General features: G+C 42.4%; 1 protein-coding gene across 1 annotated transcript in view; it reads right to left on the bottom strand.

The window, feature by feature from the left end:
- Positions 1–8,087: 8,087 nt before the first annotated feature.
- Positions 8,088–21,406, bottom strand: part of LOC138979024 (nucleolin-like) — a 43,702-nt gene continuing 30,383 nt past the window's right edge. The window contains exon 5 of the mRNA XM_070351840.1: positions 8,088–12,308. Within this exon, the coding sequence (XP_070207941.1) occupies positions 12,034–12,308 (275 nt within the window). The 3' untranslated portion in view covers positions 8,088–12,033. The remainder of the gene's footprint in view (positions 12,309–21,406) is intronic.

The following is a 21,406-nucleotide window of genomic DNA, read 5'->3' as shown; positions in this document are numbered from 1 at the left end:
GCCTCATATAATATTCAGAACTGCGAAAGTGACTCGATCGAGCGTTTGCTCTTCTTGTTTTTTAATCTAATAGATCCCTTTACCCTGTTGCTGCAAGCTTTCCACTGGGAGAAAGCGACCCCAATTTCCAAGACTGAGATGGGACAATTAAAAAAAAAATCTATTAGATCCCTTGACTTTGGGGTAGCGCGACTCTATTGCTGCTAGCTTTCAACTGGGAGGCAGCGACCCCAATCATCCAGCAATGGGACAATATAGTAATAAGAAAAAAAATCAAAAAAATCTAATAGATCCCTTGATTTTGGGGTAGCGCGACTCTGTTGCTGCTAGATTTCCACTGGGAGCTGGGAAACGACCCGAGTTTCCCAGCGATTAGAAAAGCATGATTTGCAAGCCAGCCGCATTTGGTCTCGGCAAAGAAACTACAATACAGTGCTTGGTCTCGGTGAGACTGAAAGAGAGAGAGCGACAAATACACACAGTGATTCAAGGCGCACAACTATTCACGACTTTCCGACCTTGACATTATAATGGGGGTCAAGTGGGCGTCGGCATCATTGTCCAATCAGAAATGGGGATGCGCTTCCGCTTCCGGTCCGGAGATGAAATGGCGCAAAAAAAATAAAGTTGTCGTAGCACGTCCGTCTATGGCCAAAGTGATCCGGGTTCGATTCCCGGCATGGGCGGTCTATTTTTTTTTTTTTTTTTTTTTTAATTCTTGTTTACTATTGTTTATTATGAACGTTTTAATGTTTTATTTCACTCTAATAATTTTTTAATTGTGTAAAATAAATAAATAATTTTTTTTTGTTTTTGTTTTTAAATCCAAGTGATCCGGGTTCGATTCCCGGCATGGGCGGTCTATTTTTATTTTTTTTATTTTTTTTAAAAATTCTTGTTTACTATTGTTTATTATGAACGTTTTAATGTTTTATTTTACTCTAATAATTTTTTTTTAATTGTGTAAAATAAATAATTTTTTTTTTTTAAATCCACGTGCACAAGACAAAAACTTTTATACTGGGGGAGCGAGCCAGTCTGAAGAGTACTCGGGTCCAGCGCCAGCGTTTTTTATTTAACGCTGTTGACGAGTCTGTGTTTGTGGAATGAAATACTCTCTGTTGTTCTTTCCAGGTTAGCGCATAATTTGCTCTTTGTGACGCTAAAATACTAATCTGTATATGGTTTTTGCAGATATGGAGAGAAGGAAGGAAAATAGCTGATTTGTTGTTGTAAAAGTTCGTTTGTGCAGGCCCACGTGCTCGATGAAATATGTAAAGGTGACATGTTTAAAGGTGGTGTGTGAGGGGTAGCGTGGAATGTTTAGTGCACCGATGCTTTTTGTTGCAGCCTTCTTTTGCTGGCTGCTTTTCGACTGCCTACGTCTACCAACTATTGTCTACGGTACGACGGTTCTACGTAAACTGCTAACCTGGTGTTCTGGTGTCTTGGTGGTTGCTGTCGCTGTCGTCGTCCTGCCCATCTACGCGTCTTCTACATATTTCTGGTAGACTACGGGGAGGACCTTCAGCGACTGATTGAGGCGCCTGATGTCTCCACTGTTCCCCGCTTCGTTGCCACGCTAGCCGGCACTACATTCAACGGAGCAGTTCTGGAGACTACAGACTAATTACGGGCCGCCCACTCAGTGGCAAAAAGCTAAGTTGCACCATATCTTTTGCACCCTTCTTACCACCAAGTCATCTGTTATATTTATGATTATACTCGAGTGGTGACGACGTGGGGTGTGCGACACCTGCATGAACTAGCACTTTAAGGCAGACAGCTATATTTCCTAGCTATACACGGGATGAGCGTGTTATTATCATTTTCTATACTTTAACTGGCATTTTTTCTCAGTGACCACTTGTTTTTACGTTTTGAACGTAAAAGAACATCTTTTTGGAGTGAAGTCTCGAGGGAGGTGGCGTGATATTACATAAACAGGCGTCTGAAACTTATACTTTTGTTGATTCTATTTATTTGTATGACTGCGAGAGTGGATCGTGGTGTGGTTAGTTAGTTAGAAGTAACTAACCGTTCATAATCACCTTATTGTGATATTGAAACGTGACACACAGGGGGTTTCGGCCATTTACATCTCCTCCGATCACCCAGGTGCGTCTTCCGTCGAGCTCTGGGAGACAGCTGAAAATCGGGCCTTTGGCAATGTTTCTGTTATATATATTTAATAGAAAGATAGATGGGCCATCATTCAACAGAAGTTCAACTAGGTTTGAATGTATTTTTGTGTCAGCCGGAACAGGGGTTGGGTGAACATTGTACTTCAGATTGTCTCTGACATAGGTTACTGTGTTTGTGCTCCGCTCGTATCATCAACCTGATAATCTTTGACGGGTGGGTAAAAGAAACCAGATATGAAGGGGAGTTTTCCCGCATGACAGAGTGGGGACTGTATCAATAACACATTGGACATGTTGTTTTGGTTAAGATAATTAATAAGGTACGGTAGAGCAGTGTTAAGGGAACGACAGTTCCACTTCAGTATATTTACTCTTGAATCCATTTCAATCACAGAAGACCTAAAGTCTGATGTGACAGTTTGATTTGTCCCTCAACTCTCTATGTCATTGTGCTGTTAAGGGGTTGAGACTCTGTTTCAGATCTGCCTTCCTGAATGCCAAGAAGAGCGCATTGAGTGGTAAGTATCTTATTTAAGGCTGGTGGAGTTTGATTTTCTTTTGGCTTAACAATTTCAGTATACAGCCCTGTCAGAAGTGTCAAAACATTTTCGCGGCTTTCATTCGTTTTTGCTTCAATAAGTGCAGCTAGGATGCCAGTGACGAATTTGAACACCTCACCGCAGTTCTCGGAGCTCATCATCTTCATCTTAGCATAGCTTTCTTTTAAAATATGTTGTCTAAGGCAGTCTTCAGACTGTGGTTTTGGTGTGTTTTGTGTTTCATCTTCCTCAACAATCATCAACTTTGGTTCATCCATGAACGAGTCATCATAATCGTGTGTGGGGGAAGTTTGAGATCCTGCATCAGCAATCTTTTTCTCATTGTTTGTTGTTGGCTGTTTGTTTGTCTTTGTTTTGCCTGCTGCTTTTGTGGGGGCCTTTTTCACATTGTGTGTTGATTTAAGTTTCTGGGCAACAGTAGACTCCCTATTAATAGGGTTTATGTCAGTTCTTTGTCCAGGTTTCTGAAGGGCGATATTTTGTTCTGAAATGGGGTTTTCACTTCGAGGGTTGCTTGGTCCGCCTTGATTTCCTGTGCGTATGCGGCTTGTTGTTGGTTCTGGCCAGACAGTGCTATAATCCTGCTTTTCAATCTCAGCCACGAAAGCCAGATTTCTCTTTGCTTTGCTGGCACCGCGAGGAGCACTTTTTCCCCCCCCGGCCATTTTCAGCACCCAGCACTCATCGACTTCTGAATCAGAGTCATTAGATGTATCTGGGTCTTTCTTTTGTTTTTTCATTATTTCAAACTTTGCTCTTCTTATAGCTTCTGCATATGGAATGTATTTAGCTGCTCGGATTTTGTTTGCTGTTCTTCGGAGCACTAGCTCAGGACAGCCTAAGTAAGCTGCCGAGTGGGAACCGCCACAATTTAGGCAGTGTTTGTCATTTGGACAGTTGTTAACTGGGTGGTCTTTCTTTTGACCGCATCTTGGGCATTTGTCTTGTCTGGCTTTGCATTGTTTGGAGCCATGTCCCAATCTCTGGCACTTAGTACACCTTCTGACTGGGGCCACATAGGGTTCTACTGCAAAGAAAGTTTTTACAATCTTCACTGTGTCTGGTAGCGTTTTGTTTAAAAAGGTGATTTTAACAGCTTGAATAAGTTCCCCCTTCTGGTTTTTTAACCGCTGAAGAGATTTTACTTTCTCAAGAGATTGTTGAAGCCGTTTATCAAGGTCTTCAGAGAGTGGGATGGGTCTGATGACACCTTCCGTTGTTGCCTCTGGTATAGTGCATCTTATTTGCACTTGAGCGAGACTGGTGAGATTGGCAAGTTTATGTTGTTGTTTTTCATTGCAGCAGGCAATCAAGAATTTGCCTGAGGGCAGAGGTCGTACACCTTCTATCTGACCGACCGCGTCAACCAAAACATGACACTGGAGTGATGGCCCAAGTTTCAAGAACATAGCTGGACCTGTAGCCGCGTTGGTGAGAATGACTGGGTATTGTGCAAAGGTTGGAGGAAGACTTGGTGTCACCTTTTTTGACTTTGTGTGTCTAGGGGGCCCAGTTTTGACTGGTTGTGAGACTTTTGACTGTGGCTGAGCCAGAGCCTGTTCGGCATCACTGTTAGCAATGGGTGCTTTTTTCTTCCGCTGACGGCGCCGTTGAGTTTTAAAAATGTCATCGCCTTCTGTGCTTTGGGAAAGTGAAATGTTCCCGTCTTCTGAGGGCACTACTGCGTTGTGGTTATTGACACTGGCGTCAGCGTCAGAGTGGTTGTTTGAGCTCTCTTTTGTCCTTTTTGAACTTGTTGGAGAGAAGCTGTCAGAATCTCTTAACCTTTTTCGGGGTGTGCAACACAATGTGCTGTCCATTGATTCAGCAGGGGTAGAGGTAGCCAAAGGTGGTTTGTCGCTTATGACAAAGGTGGCAGTGACCATTGTGAAGGCCTTTTGGTGTTCAAATGCAGTGAGGAGTACTCAGAGAGCAGTGTGTTTGTGTGTAGTTCTGAGCGACCTTGGTAGAGGACCCTCTAAAAGCAAAATGACTAAGAAAAACAAGTCGCGTAAGGCGAAATTACTACATTTAGTCAAGCTGTGGAACTCACAGAATGAAACTGAACGCACTGCATTTTTTCACAATGACCGTAGTCCGCCGCTTGTGCATAACGGAGTGAAACTGACGAGCCTGTTCAGCGCGGTAGTGGTTTCGCTGTGCTGCATAGCACGCTTTTCTGTACCTCTCTTCGTTTTAACGTTCTGAGCGTGTTTTTAATCCAAACATATCATATCTATATGTTTTTGGAATCAGGAACCGACAAGGAATAAGATGAAATTGTTTTTAAATCGATTTCGGAAATTTAATTTTGATCATAATTTTTATATTTTTAATTTTCAGAGCTTGTTTTTAATCCAAATATAACATATTTATATGTTTTTGGAATCAGGAAATGATGTAGAATAAGATAAACGTAAATTTGGATCGTTTTATATAAAAAAAAATTTTATTACAATTTTCAGATTTTTAATGGCCAAAGTCATTAATTAATTTTTAAGCCACCAAGCTGAAATGCAATACCGAAGTCCGGCCTTCGTCGAAGATTGCTTTACAAAAATTTCAATCAATTTGATTGAAAAATGAGGGTGTGACAGTGCCGCCTCAACTTTTACAAAAAGCCGGATATGACGTCATCAAAAGTATTTATCGAAAAAAAGAAAAAAAGGTCCGGGGATATCATTCCCAGGAACTCTCATGTAAAATTTCATAAAGATCAGTCCAGTAGTTTGGTCTGAATCGCTCTACACACACACAAGCACACACACACACACATACACCACGACCCTCGTCTCGATTCCCCCTCTATGTTAAAACATTTAGTCAAAACTTGACTAAATGTAATGAGCTTTGCTATGAGCAGGCGTCTCGCACTGTTAATAGAAAAAAGAAAGGATAACAAAAGCGTCCCTTGACAAAGAGTGAGCTGAAGCTCACCCTCTAGTGACTTTCACTTCTCTCCCGAGAATCACGAGGACTCCTGCAGGGCGAGTGAAAAGCCACCAAGGGCAGTTAACCCCCTCTCTGGGTCTACGCCGAGACCAGAGGGAGCTGTGACACACAAAATGTGATTGTCCCCCTTTACCATCAGGAATTCGGGAGGAAATCGTTTTTTGAGCACTGACTTGGCGATGTAAGCTCGAGGTGCGTTAAAGCAGTCGCTATGTATGCAGCATGTCTGCTTGTGAAGGATGCACTCTACGGGCCAGCAACTGCAGTGAAATTAGGGCAATGATATACCCTGGGAGATATATACAGAGAGACAAAAGCCGCCAGACCCCATCACAAACAGAACTCTACAATCCACAGGTGTTGCCTTGCGAGTTATAAATAGCTCGCAACTTCTAAGGCGAACAACTCTGCAGAGTCTGCTGTGAAGGGCGACGGTAGTCTCCCTGTCACACCTGTAAAAGATATCTTTAATCCAACAAGTGATCCCGATAGTTTAGTAAACGGCTTTAAATCTGCATACAAAGTTTTAATGAAATGACACGAGATTTAATGCTTGAATTTGGGTGCGAAATTTGTTGCAAGAATTTTCTGCCCAAGTTTATTATAAACTTGACTTGACCTGATCTGCAACTAGATCAACGCCATAGTTAACAACATGTACCACGACATTGTTCTGTCAGTTAAAATTATTGCTCATTAATGATTAGTATGTACTGTGATGAACAAAGTTGAAGTCTTGACATATTAAAAGTAAATAAAATTTGCTGCGTGATGTTTTGAAAACCAGGCCATGCGGGCAGTTTAAGTACATAATTGACATGTTTTGCACACTAAATGTTTCTTGTTTTTACATTTAGTCAAGTTTTGACTAAAGACCGGGAATCGAGATGAGGGTCTGGTGTCTGTATGTATGTATGTATGTGTGTGTGTGTAGAGCAAAGTACTGGACCGATCTTCATGCAATTTTACATGAGAGTTTCTGGGTTTCAGACGTTTTTTTCATTTTTTCGATGAAATGTCTTTGACGTCATATCCAGCTTTTTGTGAAAGTTGAGGCGGCACTGTCACGCTCTCAGTTTTTAACCAAATTCGTTGAACTTTTGGTCAAGTAATGTTCGACGAAGGCCGGACTTTGGTATTGCATTTCAGCTTGGAGGCTTAAAAATTAATTAACGAGTTTGCTCATTAAAGTTGTCATTAAAATCGAATTTTTGCAACCAGGTTTAAAATTTATTGCATCGTATTCTTCATCAAATTCTCAATTTAAAAATATTACATGTCATGTTTACTCTTAAAATGTGATCACAATTAATGAAAATAGATTAATTAGTACATACTATGATTAAAATTTAAGAAATCGATCCAAAAATGATTTCATCGTATTCTTTATCATTTCCTGATTCCAAAAACATATAGATATATGTTTTTTCAAAACAAGCTCAGAAAGTTAACAAGAATACAGAAAAGCGCGCTTTCCCTCTTGGCGCAATACGCTACCGCGATATTCTGGCTTGTCAATTTCACTGTGTTTTGCATGTGGGAGGCGAGCAATTTCCTTCTCGCGGGGATTGACGAAGCTGTATGGTCTTGGTAAAAAAATGCAGTGCGTTCAGTTTGATTTCGTGAGTTCGACAGCTTGACTAAATGTAGTAATTTCGCCTTACGCGACTTGTTATATTTGCGTGCGCAGTGGCGTGATGGTAAGACTTCCGCCTCCTAATCGGAAGGTCGTGTGTTCGAGTCCCGGTCGCTGCCGCCTGGTGGGTTAAAAGTGGAGATTTTTCCGATCTCCCAGGTCAACTTATGAGCAGGCCTGCTAGTGACTTAAACCCCCTTCGTGTGTACACGCAAGCACAAGACCAAGTGCGCACGGAAAAGATCCTGTAATCCATGTCAGAGTTCGGTGGGTTATAGAAACACAAAAATGCCCAGCATGAGAGATGTTCAACTTGCGGGCTACCTCACCTGCCTTGAACTCTCACCAATTCATTGTAAAGCGCTTAGAGAACGTCAAGCGCTCTATAAAGCTCCCATATTATTATTATTATTATTATACTTAGGCCAACAAAAAAATAGTCTGTTTACGGTAACATAGTAAAAAAAAAAATAGGGTCGGTAGGTCGGGATTTTTTATTTTTTTTAATTATTTTTTTTCCCCAAAACACATTTTTAAGTTATTTTGCCAAAAAATAATTTTTTTTTAATTTTTATTATTTTTTTTATGTTATTTTTTTCCTCCCCCAAATGCCAAAAAAAAGTCTAGGGTCGCGCGAAAAAAATAGGGTCGGTCGGGATACCGTAAACAGACTATTTTTTGTTGTTGGCCTTACATTCTTTTTGTTACTGCACTAGATCACTGCTGTTCATTTTTCACTAAACGACCAAGTTGCCCATGTGCACAAGCTCACACTCGCACACCACAAACCAATGATGAAGAAATAATTGCTTTATTCTGAAAAGCCTTCAATCACAAAACGTTCACAACATAATATATCATAAAAATTACCAGTCAAATCCCATTCTAATTACATGAAAATCCAATACAACCCGAAGAAAAAAATAAACGAGCAGATAAATAACTTACAGTGAATACTTACAGTTCTGTGGATGCAGCATTAACTCTGAATTCTTTTCACTGTAAATCTATTTCTTCTATGACAAACTCAGAATTAAAAAGGCAACAATGTCCTCTTACAACGTAAGACATTAATCAAATCACAATACATTCAAAGGAAGCATAAAGCACAAGCTTTCCAATCAAAATGGCATAGAACATAAACACAAGTTAAAAGTTTAATAACAAGATAAACCCTGCAACAGCAGCAGAACAAGGAAGTCTTACATAATCTGCCAACCTACTTGCTTTAAATAACCATAACATTCTTCCCGATGTCTTTCTTTGTTCCTGTGCCAAACATTTGATTCACAAGAGCAACCGCATACAAACTGAAAACCAGCATGAAAAATTGCAATACACCGAATGACTGATGATCACATAAAAGCAGGGTCTTCTTTCTGTATTTTTTTTAACAGCAATAACAGTTTAGAGCCCAACTAAATATATTTAAAGATAGTGAAACAAACAGAAATGGTTTAGATATCAAATTTACTGGAATTACAAGGTAAGGGTGGTTATGAAAAAATACTGTATTACCGGCTCTGTAATCACAATCTGATCACCAACAAGCAAAATAAAATGTCTTTGGTTCTATTATGATGACAGTAGAGGCTACCCAGCCACAAATATTTTGAGCGTGAGCATATTTATTATTAATATTACACAGCAATAGGCTACACAGGACAAGATGTGAAGGTCAAAGATCCTGTTGTACACAATAGATGAACATACTCATTCTCAGTCTTCCTACTAAACCAGCTGTGAATCAGGTCTTCTTCCTTGAGGATTATGGAAGAGTTCAATTTCTTTCTGCCAGTGGACATAATCTTTACAGTTTAGAGATCAGAATCATGTCCGTTTCCTAACTGTATGTTTAACTTATAACAAACTGTCACTGACATCTCAAGAGGCATACCATCGGACCACAGCCTAACCCACAAGAGAAATGTGAGTGCACAGTCAAGGGAATATACTATTTCATTACACAGCAGGTAAAAAAAAACCTACCAGTTGTCAATTTCCTCATAAAAGTACACATTTTTAAAAAGAGAAAAGAAAGGAGAAAACAATGCAACCACAGACTGCTCATAAAAATTCAAAGTTGCACAGCCATTATAAAATGCATGCAGAACACTTGGCAAAGTGTTTGTCCAAGGATGTCATTAGCAAACTTGTCCACTACCCCTGCCACTGTTCTAATATACATCATTATATTGCTTTCAGGATATGATGACAATCACAAGCTTTCAGAAGCATACCAGGTAAGGGACGACCTGTTAAAATAACCACATTTAAACCAGGCTGTGGTCATTATCATATTCATTTAACCATGGCGTGCTAGTTCAAAAAGAATGTCTATTCTAACTGAATATATGCAAATTCATATGGGTCAAACATTAAAGGCACAGTCAGCCTCCCGTAAACCATCACAGACACTGTCAGGCTTTTACACACAGTACAAACACCCTTTCATTTAAACACTCACCGCTTGAGAACATCCTAGGTGCCCTCCGTAAAGAGCAAGCAATTTTCAAAGAATTTATTTTTGCGTGGTTTATCTTACCCCTGAGCCGTCGTGAACCTGTGTGATCCAGTTTTTTTCTTTCTTCACGATTTAGTCGTCAGTTTGTGATTTCAATGCGACTCACTGTAAGCTTATCTGCAATAGCACGTTATTGTGTACCTCTGAATCTAAAACGCAACAAACGGCTGCAAGTCGCACAAACTAGAGCGGTGGCGGTTGACCGTTCAGAGGAACTGGCGCTATGCAGAACCGTCGTATGCTACATGACGTTTTGTGCGACACGTTTCCGGGCTTTTCTTTTTTCAAACTTTCAAAACTTCGAATTGTACTGATCTTGTCTTGATGAAAAAAGAATTCTTTTATGATTTAAGAATGTTTGTATAACAAGCTGTCAATTTATTATTCAGATTTTAAAAGTTAGGTCTAGCATCAAAACGAGGCGCCCGATAGTCCGTTCGGATAGTCTAGTCCACGAAAATAAATTCTTTGAAAATGTCTCACTCTCGACAGAAAGCAGCCAGGATGTTCCTGTTCGGTGAGCGTTAAAATGGAAGTATGCTTGCACTGTATGTAGAGGCTCGGGGAGCTCAGTGATGGTTTACGGGAGGCTTACTGTGCCTTTAAAAACAGTTCTATTTTGTGATAACATCATGAATGTAAACAAACAACTAAGCGTATGCTTATCCTCAACTGTAAATGAATCTGACATATTTATAACAACAATTACAAAACATTATCATGAAGATGTGCATACAAGAGAAACTAAGAAATATGCTTTCAATGTTCCTGTATGATCATATGCACATTTACATCAATCAATCAATAGAGGGGAAAAAAACAATCACAAAAATAAATGTTAAAACGCCAGAATGCAAAGGAAAGGAGATCAATTTTAAAACTGTGAATAAACACTTAAAAGTAAACCACATCTTAAAAGCAATTCCTAAAGTTTCCCTTTTTAGCATATTTTCAGTAACTAGTTTACTACTATTTTTTGTTATATGTAGGGACTCCTAAAAGCATGCAAAAGTCACATTTCAGAAGTTACAGACACCTAATCAATTTTAGATTTAAATTATGTTTTGATACATTGACAAAATTATTTTAACCAAACAACAAAAATCCCGGTTGGATGAACACGAAACACTGTTTGCATTTAAAGTGGTTATGATGCTATCAAACATTTAAATTGCTGCCTCCAACACACATTCCTTCCATGACAACAAACAACGAAGAACACTGGTTTGAAGAACAAATGATCAAAGAAAAGTAAAGATACTGCACATTTACATTCACAATGTTCTTGTCTTTTGAGTGTCCTCTTTCCTTCTATACTTCAATGTGTGCTTATCCTTTGTTTATTCATTCCAAACACAAAAAGTGCTTTCTACCAAAACATGCTACCCACCCTTTCATCACTACCTTCATTGTTATTCAGTTTATCATCAGAGTGTTAGAGCTGACATTAACATAGCACAACAAGAACACCCCCTTCCTTTATTTTTTTTTTTTTACTGTGGGAAGAGTGCATTCGAACAGTTGCCTACTAAACTGCCTCCTTGACACCTCACAGCCCCTGGCCCAATCTTACAGTACACCATAAAGGCCATAAAAGACAATTCTACAACTATTTCATTTAAACTTCACTGAACAAATACATGTAGACCTATTCAGTTTAAGATCTTCTTAGCATGCAGAACTTCCATCTGTACTGGTATGCTTCCAAAGTCAACACAGTTAAATTAAATTCACATTCATGGGTTACATGTGTAGAATCAAACTTCTTACCATGGCACATTTGTTTCTTTGAATATCTTTTTTTCTTATCCGCGAACATGTTTTTTTCCATGTTCATTCAATCCTGCTTATCGTTGTACAGCTCGCTGAAACCATGTTTCAAGTATACGTATTTACTAACACATTCACAACTGACTGATTGTCCAGCACACTGCCCATACCCCTCTGACCACATGCTAACTTGTTAGGACACAAAGACAAGAAATATGAGAGAAGAAAGGTATGACAAACCAGAACAATGGGTCAAAAACCAAAAAAGGCATACATGATCAACAAGTGTTCTACACATGGATTACAAACAGAAAAGCATGCTGCCCTACTACACATGACACACATGGTACACAGTGAGATACAAATGAAGGGCCTACAGATGATGCCAGTACACTCAATTCATACTTTGACCTCTCTCGCAAAACTGTCACCCCCCCTTTGACTCGCTCACTTAGTATCCTCTCCATCCTTATTCTCTTCTTCCTCGCCCTTCTCCTCTTCCCCTTCCTCTTCCTTCTCTTCCACTTTGTCTCCGTCATCTTCCGTCTTCTTCCCCTTGCCCTTTCCCTTTCCACGCTTCAAGTAGTCCTTCCCTTCCTTAGCTGTCTTTTGCATGGTGCCTGCACGCTTGACAGGCGGCTTGGGAGGGGCGGGTTTGCTCTGCGACCTTGTCCGTCGGCCTTCGTTTACGTCCACTTCCTTTCCTTCAAGAACGTACTTGGCTGGGAACACAAAAGAAGAAACATAATTCAATTGAACAAGCATTGCATCATGTTTAATACTGTAATAAAGTTATGAGCTCAGCTACTATTCACTGTCTGGTACACAACCCGACAAAGTCAGAAGACATACAAAATACAATAAAACCTCTCAGTGGTGTCCTTCAAAATGTCCAAATGTCATAAAATAGAGGGGTCTCTATTGGGAATTTGGACTCCCACCTAGACTGGTGGTTAAGACGTCGGCCTCCTAATCGGGAGGTCGTGAGTTTGAATCCCGGTCGCTGCCGCCTGGTGGGTTAAGAGTGGAGATTTTTCCGATCTCCCAGGTTAACTTATGTGCAGACCTGCTTGTGACTTAACCCCTTTCGTGTGTACATGCAAGCACAAGACCAAGTGCGCACGGAAAAGATCCTGTAATCCATGTCGGAGTTCGGTGGGTAATGGAAACACGAAAATACCCAGCATGCCTACCCAACGAAAGCGGAGTGAAGCTGACTATGCTCTCAGAGTATAGTTTGGGGAACTCAAATGGGCAAACACGTAACCAGAAAATTCTGGAACGCTGAAGAAGGACTCCCACCCAATGCAAATCCCCAATCGTTTTTGTTAGAAGGGAGGTAATGGCTTCCCAATAATTCCTTAATGTATCACTTTGGAGCAGATCGCAGACAAATTTCATGGACTATATCAACATTTTGAAGCCACTTCCGAGAACACTCCACTTTTTTGTTGTGGTTTGTGATCAAGAGGAGAGATGGTCTTATCCCACGTAAAAAAGCCTGACCGGATCCGAGTAGGTGAAACGAACTATTTTCACGAGGTTGAGTGGATGTGTGTGTGTGTGTGTATGTGTGCGTGTGTGTGCGTACGTTTGTTTCCCCGCCCTCCCCCCTTTTTTTTATTTTTTTTTTTTATCCCTGCCCCCCCCCCCCCCCCCCCCTTTTATGAATGTGTATCACTTTTAGTCTAGTATGCCTGTGCCCATGACATCATCCAACCACTTCTCTCCCCTTTCATTCATTTCCGTTCCTAGAGTTCCTTCCCTTTTTTTGCGTGTTTCCCCTCCATTTTCTTTCAAACCTTGTTCGTTCCGTGTTGCGTCTGCTTTTTGTTGTCTTTTGTGTTCTTGTTTTTCCTGATGAAGCTTCCATAAGCGAAAATTCGTACTTGTCTCGTTCTTGTATTGGTGAGTACAGTATTCCTTTGTTTTTTAACTTTTTTTTTAGGTCAACATAATTTTCATCATGTCTGGAGATCACCAAATCCTAGAAGTGTGAAAAGTTTGAAATCTCTAGCTTCAATAACATCCTAGAAAACCGTAACGTGATGTTTGACATCATGGACGAGGCCACGGGTATAACACTGCTCATTACAAAGATTCCAGAAATAACTGTCAGGATTTACAAGCAGAAGAGTGGCCACCACTTAAAACAACGATCGCAGCGATAACTGACTCCGATGTGAATGTTATGCAGTGTTGATATGACTCCATTTTTTTTCTAAAATATTTCAATCGCAGTTCACGATTTGTTGCGGCAATGCTGAATCGCTTGCCCCGATTGTTAGCCAACATGTTTTGCCTGAGGTTACGTGAGTTTTGCTTAAGGTAAAGGTCAGGCCAGCGTGTGAAACTGACACCTGTGCTTAAAGATCGCTGCAGGCCATCAAGAGAATCGTGGCACCAATGTGCAGATTTTTGAAAGAAAAAAGCATCATATCAATTGCACACTGGATTACATACATCGAAGTCACAGGGGTGTACCTTAGCTTTTTTTGCTACCGGCCACAGGGGGGGAGAAGGTCAAAATTTGAACCGGCCCCCCAAAATCCCACACAAGACTTACTGACAAAATTCAACACATAAACGAGTACTTGCACCAGACAAATTTCCAATTTTGAAATGCTCAAAAAGTTAGTTTGACTTTTCGATTGAACTTTTTGAAAATTAGACCGAGTCGGCAGGAACCATCAGGCTTCTGAGTCAAGAGCACTGGTGATACGTCACCTTCTCGATGTTCTAATTGTTCAATCATGTGCACAGACAACAATTTGTTACAGTAGTCCCTTCCATTTCCGGCCCTTTCGTGGGCGTGAACCTGCCCGGAGCGGCCAGCTTTCCCATGACTAATGAGTTTTCCTTCTATAATTGACTCTTAATGGCCGTTAACCTCTCTGACGCGGTCAACGGTCACTGATTTTTGCCCTAAGGTGCCCCTCTTACTCGACAGGAGCGGCCACTTAACGGCCACTTGTCACTTTCGCGGGCGAGCGCCTGTGGCTCTCCCCGCCCACCCACCTCCCACCTGCTATCTGGCCGTTAGAAATCAGCACCGGTCCACTTTCTATAACTGTTAACACATGTATCGCCTGTTAATAAAGCTGACGAGTCAAACTCAAGATTGTTTTTGTTTACATTGGAGTGTGAGCGATCGCTGCGTGTTTGTGTTTGTTTGTTTCGCAAACTGTAAATACAGACATGCGCATACATGTACATTTACGGCAGTCACTTCCGGATCGATCACAGGTGATGTGAGTTTGAAACACTTGTTTATCTGACACTCAAATACATATATAATAATCCAAACAACACACATAGAAACATACGAAACAATAGCTTAGCCAGGACGATCGAGTTAAACACGCAAATAATTAAGATGTATAAACGAAAGCAAAACTAACAGAGACAATGAATCGGCGGCTCATGGATGATCGCTTTCTTTTCTTCATGAAAACTTGATCGTGTTTTGGGGTTTTTTTTTGGAGGAGGAGGGGGCCTGTAATGAACGGCCACCTGATATTTGCGGTCACCTTTGCAATGATTAATGGGTGACCGGATATGGCAGGTACTACTGTAAATGTAATGTGCTTATCCCTGTTAGGCGATAAATGACCTTCAACTCGATTTGTACATGACTGTATGTCAAATATTTCCTCAAGAGGAATTTTAGCACCATGTACCATAACGAGCACAAGTGGATCTGACATTTTTTTTATTTTAAATTTTCTACAAACTGTGTCAGTTTTACTTGCTTCAAATGAGAGTTCTAGTCATTAGGAATTGCACTCACACTGCTGGGGAAAGAAGTTGTCTGGCTGGATGCCAAGTATAAGCTTGCAGCAACATCGCTCTTTTTCAGAACACAGTGTTACTGGTTCTTTTGAGTGTGGTATCCACGTTCCATAACTTCTTGAGACCAGTTTGGGTATTTCCCCCTTCTCTGGCTCTTCAATTCCCAGTATTGAGTTTTTTGGTAAAAAGAGTCGTTTGGGGCCTTTCGCCGATCTTGCCAAAGCCAGTCCAAACTTGAACGTTGAGACCATACAAAAACAAGCGACTTATAGATCATCAAAAGATAGATCTGTCACTAATTGGTCAAAGGAGGCAAGTCGCCTAAAGTGAGGCTATACCAGACCTGGGAACCCATACGATTTCGCCGTATTTTGTACGCATGATTGTCGAGAATACGCTCAGTGGTAAAAAAATACGACGAGAAAAATTCCTAATCCTAGACTACTTTTCTTCACAAGCCCATCCTGAAGCCGATCCAGTATTTTGGCACATGATTACGTCACTATATTAGCCGCCGTCAAAAAATATATAATCGGATCGTGTCAATCAATCAAAACAACCAGGCAAACGAAAGTACGGTATTTGGCGAAATCGGCTCCGAGAATAAACAAGTGAAACAAAGAAGAAAAGTGAAAAAGTTTGAAGAAAAATATCACACACACAATTTGTAACCAACACACACATGTAGTCCCGCCCGGAATAAGCTTTTTGGGGATGATTTACGACTTTTGCGCACATTTCGAGCAGACAAAAACACAACATGGCGGCTCTCGCTCCTCGAACTATCGCGAGACACAAAAAAAACGAAATCTCGCGCGCGCGACATCCTGATACATCCGGTGTTTCTCTGTACGCTTGTCACGACGACTTGTTGACAAACAAATTCGCGAAAGAAAGAGAAAAGCGCCGAGTCTTGAGTAGAGAGCTAATTAAATACCGGTAATCGCTAATCGAGCGAAATGAAAATCCGCGGCGACTTCCATTTGATTAGGTGAATGCTATTCAAGTTTAGGTAACGTTTTAGCCGCATCTTTTTATAAGCCGCAATGCGATTTAAAAAAAAAAAAAGTCGCGGCTTGTAGTCCGTCAAATACGGTACAGTTTTTGTCAGTAAAAATTGAATAAAGCATTTGTTTTAAATGTATAGGTAAACTTAATTAACGGTGTGACGGACGCGCATAAGGCATGTTTTAATCATGGATGTGCAAACGCTGTGTGGAGTACGCTCATTGTTTTGAAAATACACCAAGTTTGTTTGAGAATACTCAAAGTGCAAAACAGGGGTTCCCAGGTCTGCTATACTGTTTGTTGAAGGGTGCGTTCAGTGCGCGTACACGTCTTTCCATGGGCCGCTTTCAAGAGCGAACATGTTGCAGTCAGCAATGATTTTTAGTCGATCAACACACACTGGTTTGATTTTGTTTTCAAACATAAATACCAAACTGTGGTTAATGCTGCGTACGTTCAGTCAGCAGCTGTTACTGTTGCCGTTTTCAGATCGGTGCTCTTTGTTGCATGATTCACGATTTGCGTTTTTAGATCAGCCTGCTGTTTGTTCACTCCGAGTCTGGGCATCTTTAATTCAGCAGTATGGGGTCTTTCATCTTTTTTATCAGTCATTTACATTACGACTTTTACGATTCGACTGCTAACTTCTTCGCCGAGAGTCTCCATGGCTTCCAAAATCTTGATCTATTGACACCATTTTTTCTTCATTTTTTTGTTGTCATTTTCATTACTTTATTGTCCCATCGCTGGGAAATTCGGGTCGCTTCCTCCCAGTGGAAAGCTAGCAGCAACGGAGTCGCGCTACCCAGGTGTCTGCGTGTTTAGGTGTATTCAGCCACCTGCACTTATGGCAGAATGACCAAGGTCTTGTGATGACACGGGGGTGGGACATGGCTTTCGTCTCTGGGTCTGCACATAAAGTTGACCCGTGTCCGTCCCGGCCCGAATTTGAACCTGCGACCTTTCGATCACAAGTCCAGTGCTCTACCAACTGAGCTACCGGGCGTCATCGTCATCTGTGTTCCTTTCAACTTTCAAGTGAGGAAACGGGTTATGACTGAAAAATGTCAAGTCCCCGATCATAGAATAGATGCAATGGCATCCTCGTAGAGTCGTAACATTTGCTTTCGTTTTCGTGTTGTGTTTGGCGAGTCGCCAGACACTGTGACTGAGCAGTGTCAACAATCTTCTGCGATAGGGAAGATAGGCACACGAAACATGAGCTTGCTCGTGTCGAGTCTTCTGCTAGCTCGTGTCGAGTCTTCTGCTATGACTGAAAAATGTCAAGTCCCCGATCATAGAATAGATGCAACTGCATCCTCGTCGAGTCGTAACATTTGCTTTCGTTTTCGTGTTGTGTTTGGCGAGTCGCCAGACACTGTGATTGAGCAGTGTCAACAATCTTCTGCGATAGGGAAGATAGGCACACGAAACATGAGCTTGCTCGTGTCGAGTCTTCTGCTTAGGATTTGTTAGGATTTACCTCAGTTCGAGGTTATTTCCTTTTCACATTTCGGTCGCAGTTCACTGAATAAGTGTTGTCTTTCTTTTTGGTGTCCTTCAATGCAAACACGTGCCCTAGCAGTCCGCCATTACAGTACATGTTTCTATCGATGGTTCATCCTATACCGCGTATGACATCATTGTCAAGCAATTCGGTGTTATAGAAGTAAAATAGTACTCACCAGTGTGGAAAAATACTTATATCCCTTAAAAACACACTATAACATATTTATTTAACAATCCAAAAGTGTTGGATGATTCAGATTTTGCAGAGCAAAACTTTTCTGGTATGAAGGCTATCGCGTACATACGGAAAAATGGCTATTCGTTACTCATGCGCATCTCACATTCCCGCAGTGACGGGAAACTGAATTATATGTTTCAATATAATGATAATTAACTTTGGTTTTATAAAATTAAAGCCACCACAAAGAAACGAGAAATCAAAACAACATTCACACCCTGTCACACAATCAGACACTAAACCTCACTGAAAAATATCCCATATATATAGAGGTTACAACACGAGTGTTTTTTTATATGGCTTGTATTTCAGTCAAGACCCAGCTGATGAATATCAAGGGACTCACGAGCCTCCTGAGGATGCGAACATGTCTGCCCCGCAGATGAGGCAGCAAAGCCAGGAGACCCTGAGCGACTGCCTCTAGTTCTAGGCTGTTGATGTGAGCTTCTGCCTGAACAGCATTCCAGAGGCCTGAAGCCATATGCTGTCCCAGGTGTGCACCCCATCCCGAAAGGGACGCGTCTGTGCAAAGATCTGCACTGGAGGGAGGAGGGACAATAGGTACACCCTGTGTGATCCAGTCCATCTGCAGCCACTGACTGGTTGTGTGATGGAACCACCCTTGAATCGGCACCGACATCTGCCATCCTTGGGAAGCCGGATGCCAAGCCGCCGAGAGAGCTGCCTGGAAAGGGCGCTTGTGCACCCTTCCCAGGGGAACAAGCTTGGCCATGGATTCCATTTGTCCCAAAATGGATGCAAGAAGCCTCACTGGCGCTCTTTGCTGTTTGTCCAGCTTCCGAATTAAATCTTGAAGCTTGGTCACTCTCCTGAGAGAAGGCCGAACTGTCCAAGCCACTGTGTCGAATCTCATGCCCAGATAGGTGAACACCTGGGCAGGAGAGAGATCCGACTTGGCCTGATTGATTGCAAATCCCAAACTCATTGCTAGACGCAGGACAATATGAGTTTGGGATAGGCAAAGGTCCCGAGACTGGTGCAGGATGAGCCAGTCGTCTAAGTACGCCCGAAGTCGTACTCCCCTTTGTCTGATCAGGGCACAAAGTTGTCTTACAACCATTGTGAAGATCCAGGGTGCTAACGAAAGACCGAAGGGCAGGGCCCTGAATTGATAAGCTTTGTCTCCCCACCGAAAACGCAGCCACTTTCTGTCCATGTGGTGAATGAGGATATGGAAATAAGCGTCCGTTAAGTCGATAGACGTGACCCAATCGCCTGGGCGAAGGGCATCCCGGACCGTCGCTGGAGTTTCCATTGTAAATCTGATGTCTCTCAGAAAAGCGTTCAGGGGGGATAGGTCCAGAACTGGACGCCACCCCCCTGATGCCTTGGGAACCACGAAAATCCGACCGTAAAAGCCCGGGGAGGAATGATCGATCACTTCCTCCACAGCTTGTTTCTGTAAAAGAGCCAGAATTTCGGCGTTGATAACCCTGACCGATTCTTTGTTGGCCGGAAAAGAAAACTGGGGTAGAACTCTGGTAAGAGGTGCCTTGCCCTCTCGCCAGAGAAGCCGGAACCCCGATCTGATTATCCCTACGATCCATTGACTGGGTACATTGCGCTTGCGCCCAGACCCCCGAGACTTGCCGAAGGAGGGCTTCTTATTTGGATAAGGAGCGCCCCTTCCGCGGCCTCTAGCAGGATCAGAATGTTGTTTGGAGCCGCCCCTAGCCGAAGAGGCCATGGGGGCAGCCGAACCGGATTGTTTGGTATGTTGACTAGCAGAGCGTTGTGTAAACTTTGCAAACTCCAAGTCCTTTGCCTCTTGTGTTTCCTTGTGCAATGCATCAAGAGACAAAGGACCCAAAAGAGCATCCTCTGTAAAAGGAGAGGTGCGTAGAGAGTCAATCGTTCTACGATCATGCAGCCGAGACTCCGAGAGGAAATTATCTCTCCGGGTAAAGACTGCATGAGCGTAGAGCCTTGCTGAGGACGCCATTTGTTGTGCTGACACCTTCGCCAGCGCAGACAAAAGAGTGACCACATCCTGCTCGCTTGCGTCGTTTCTGAACTCAAAAGGTTCAAGCGAAGAGGTAAGCGAACGAGTCAGAGATCGCAACAAAGTCTCAGTAAGAGACGCAAGTTCCAGCGATGACCTTCCTGTTTCCTCCAATCCAAGCAGAGCGGATTCGGGGTAAGCAAAGGACTTATCCTTCTTCAATCAATCAATCAATGACGCTTATATCGCGCATATTCCGTGGGTACAGTTCTTGGCGCTCTGCAGTGATGCCGTGTGAGATGAAATTTTATACGGCCAGTAGATTGCAGCCATTTCGGCGCATATTTACCTTTCACGGCCTATTATTCCAAGTCACACGGGTATAGGTAGACAATTATCAACTGTGCCTAAGCAATTTTGCCAGGAAAGACCCTTTTGTCAATCGTGGGATCTTTAATGTGCACACCCAATGTAGTGTACACGGGGGGAGGGTTCGGACACCGAAGAGAGTCTGCACACAAAGTTGACTCTGAAATAAATTTTCGCCGAACCTGGGATCGAACTCACGCTGACAGCGGCCAACTGAATACAAATCCAGCGCGCTACCAACTGAGCTATATCCCCGCCCCGTTTGAAGGGATCAAACCGAAGAAAATCAACCGCCGGAGTCGCCGGAAGTGTTGCTCTTGGTAATGCAAAGGTCTGAATCAAACCACGAGAGTTGTGTCTCAAAACCAATTTCTTGTGAGAAGAATGGCGAAATACAGAGGCCTGTTGTTCCGTGGCAAGCCATGGCTCCGCTGAAGAAGGAGCTGGACCATGCGCCACAAGCAAATGAACTGGCCGAAGAGGCATGCTACTACCCGGAGGTGGGTTAGCAGCTAACACCTTCGCCATCTCGTAGGCTACCGAGGGGGATTCGCAAAATCGAAAACCCGGGGAAGCAGGCTGCGATGGCATGAAATCATCGATCGCTGTCTTCGGGGGAGCGGTAGCATCCGCTACTGAGACCACTCCCTCCGGAAAGTATCTCGAAGTCACCTCCGCTGCCAAAGCAATGGAAAAGTGAAACTTCGCCGGTAACCGGAAACTTTCTTCATCCGGAACGGAAGTAGCACTTCCGTAAACCGAAGAAGCATCCTGCGCTACGACGCAGTCTTCCGGTATAAAACCGCGTCCAGTACGGCAAGCGTCACTGTCAACGGTAACCGCAAACAAGTGAGGGCGTCCACCGGAAGTGTAAGCCTCTCCTGACATCTGGTCAATGTCTTCTTCTTGTTCCACAAGCGGAAGTGAAGATGCCTGTGCAG

This window comes from Littorina saxatilis, linkage group LG10 (assembly GCF_037325665.1).
Source record: "Littorina saxatilis isolate snail1 linkage group LG10, US_GU_Lsax_2.0, whole genome shotgun sequence".
Classification (NCBI taxonomy): domain Eukaryota; kingdom Metazoa; phylum Mollusca; class Gastropoda; order Littorinimorpha; family Littorinidae; genus Littorina; species Littorina saxatilis.
This window is presented reverse-complemented; position numbering and strand designations above follow the sequence as displayed.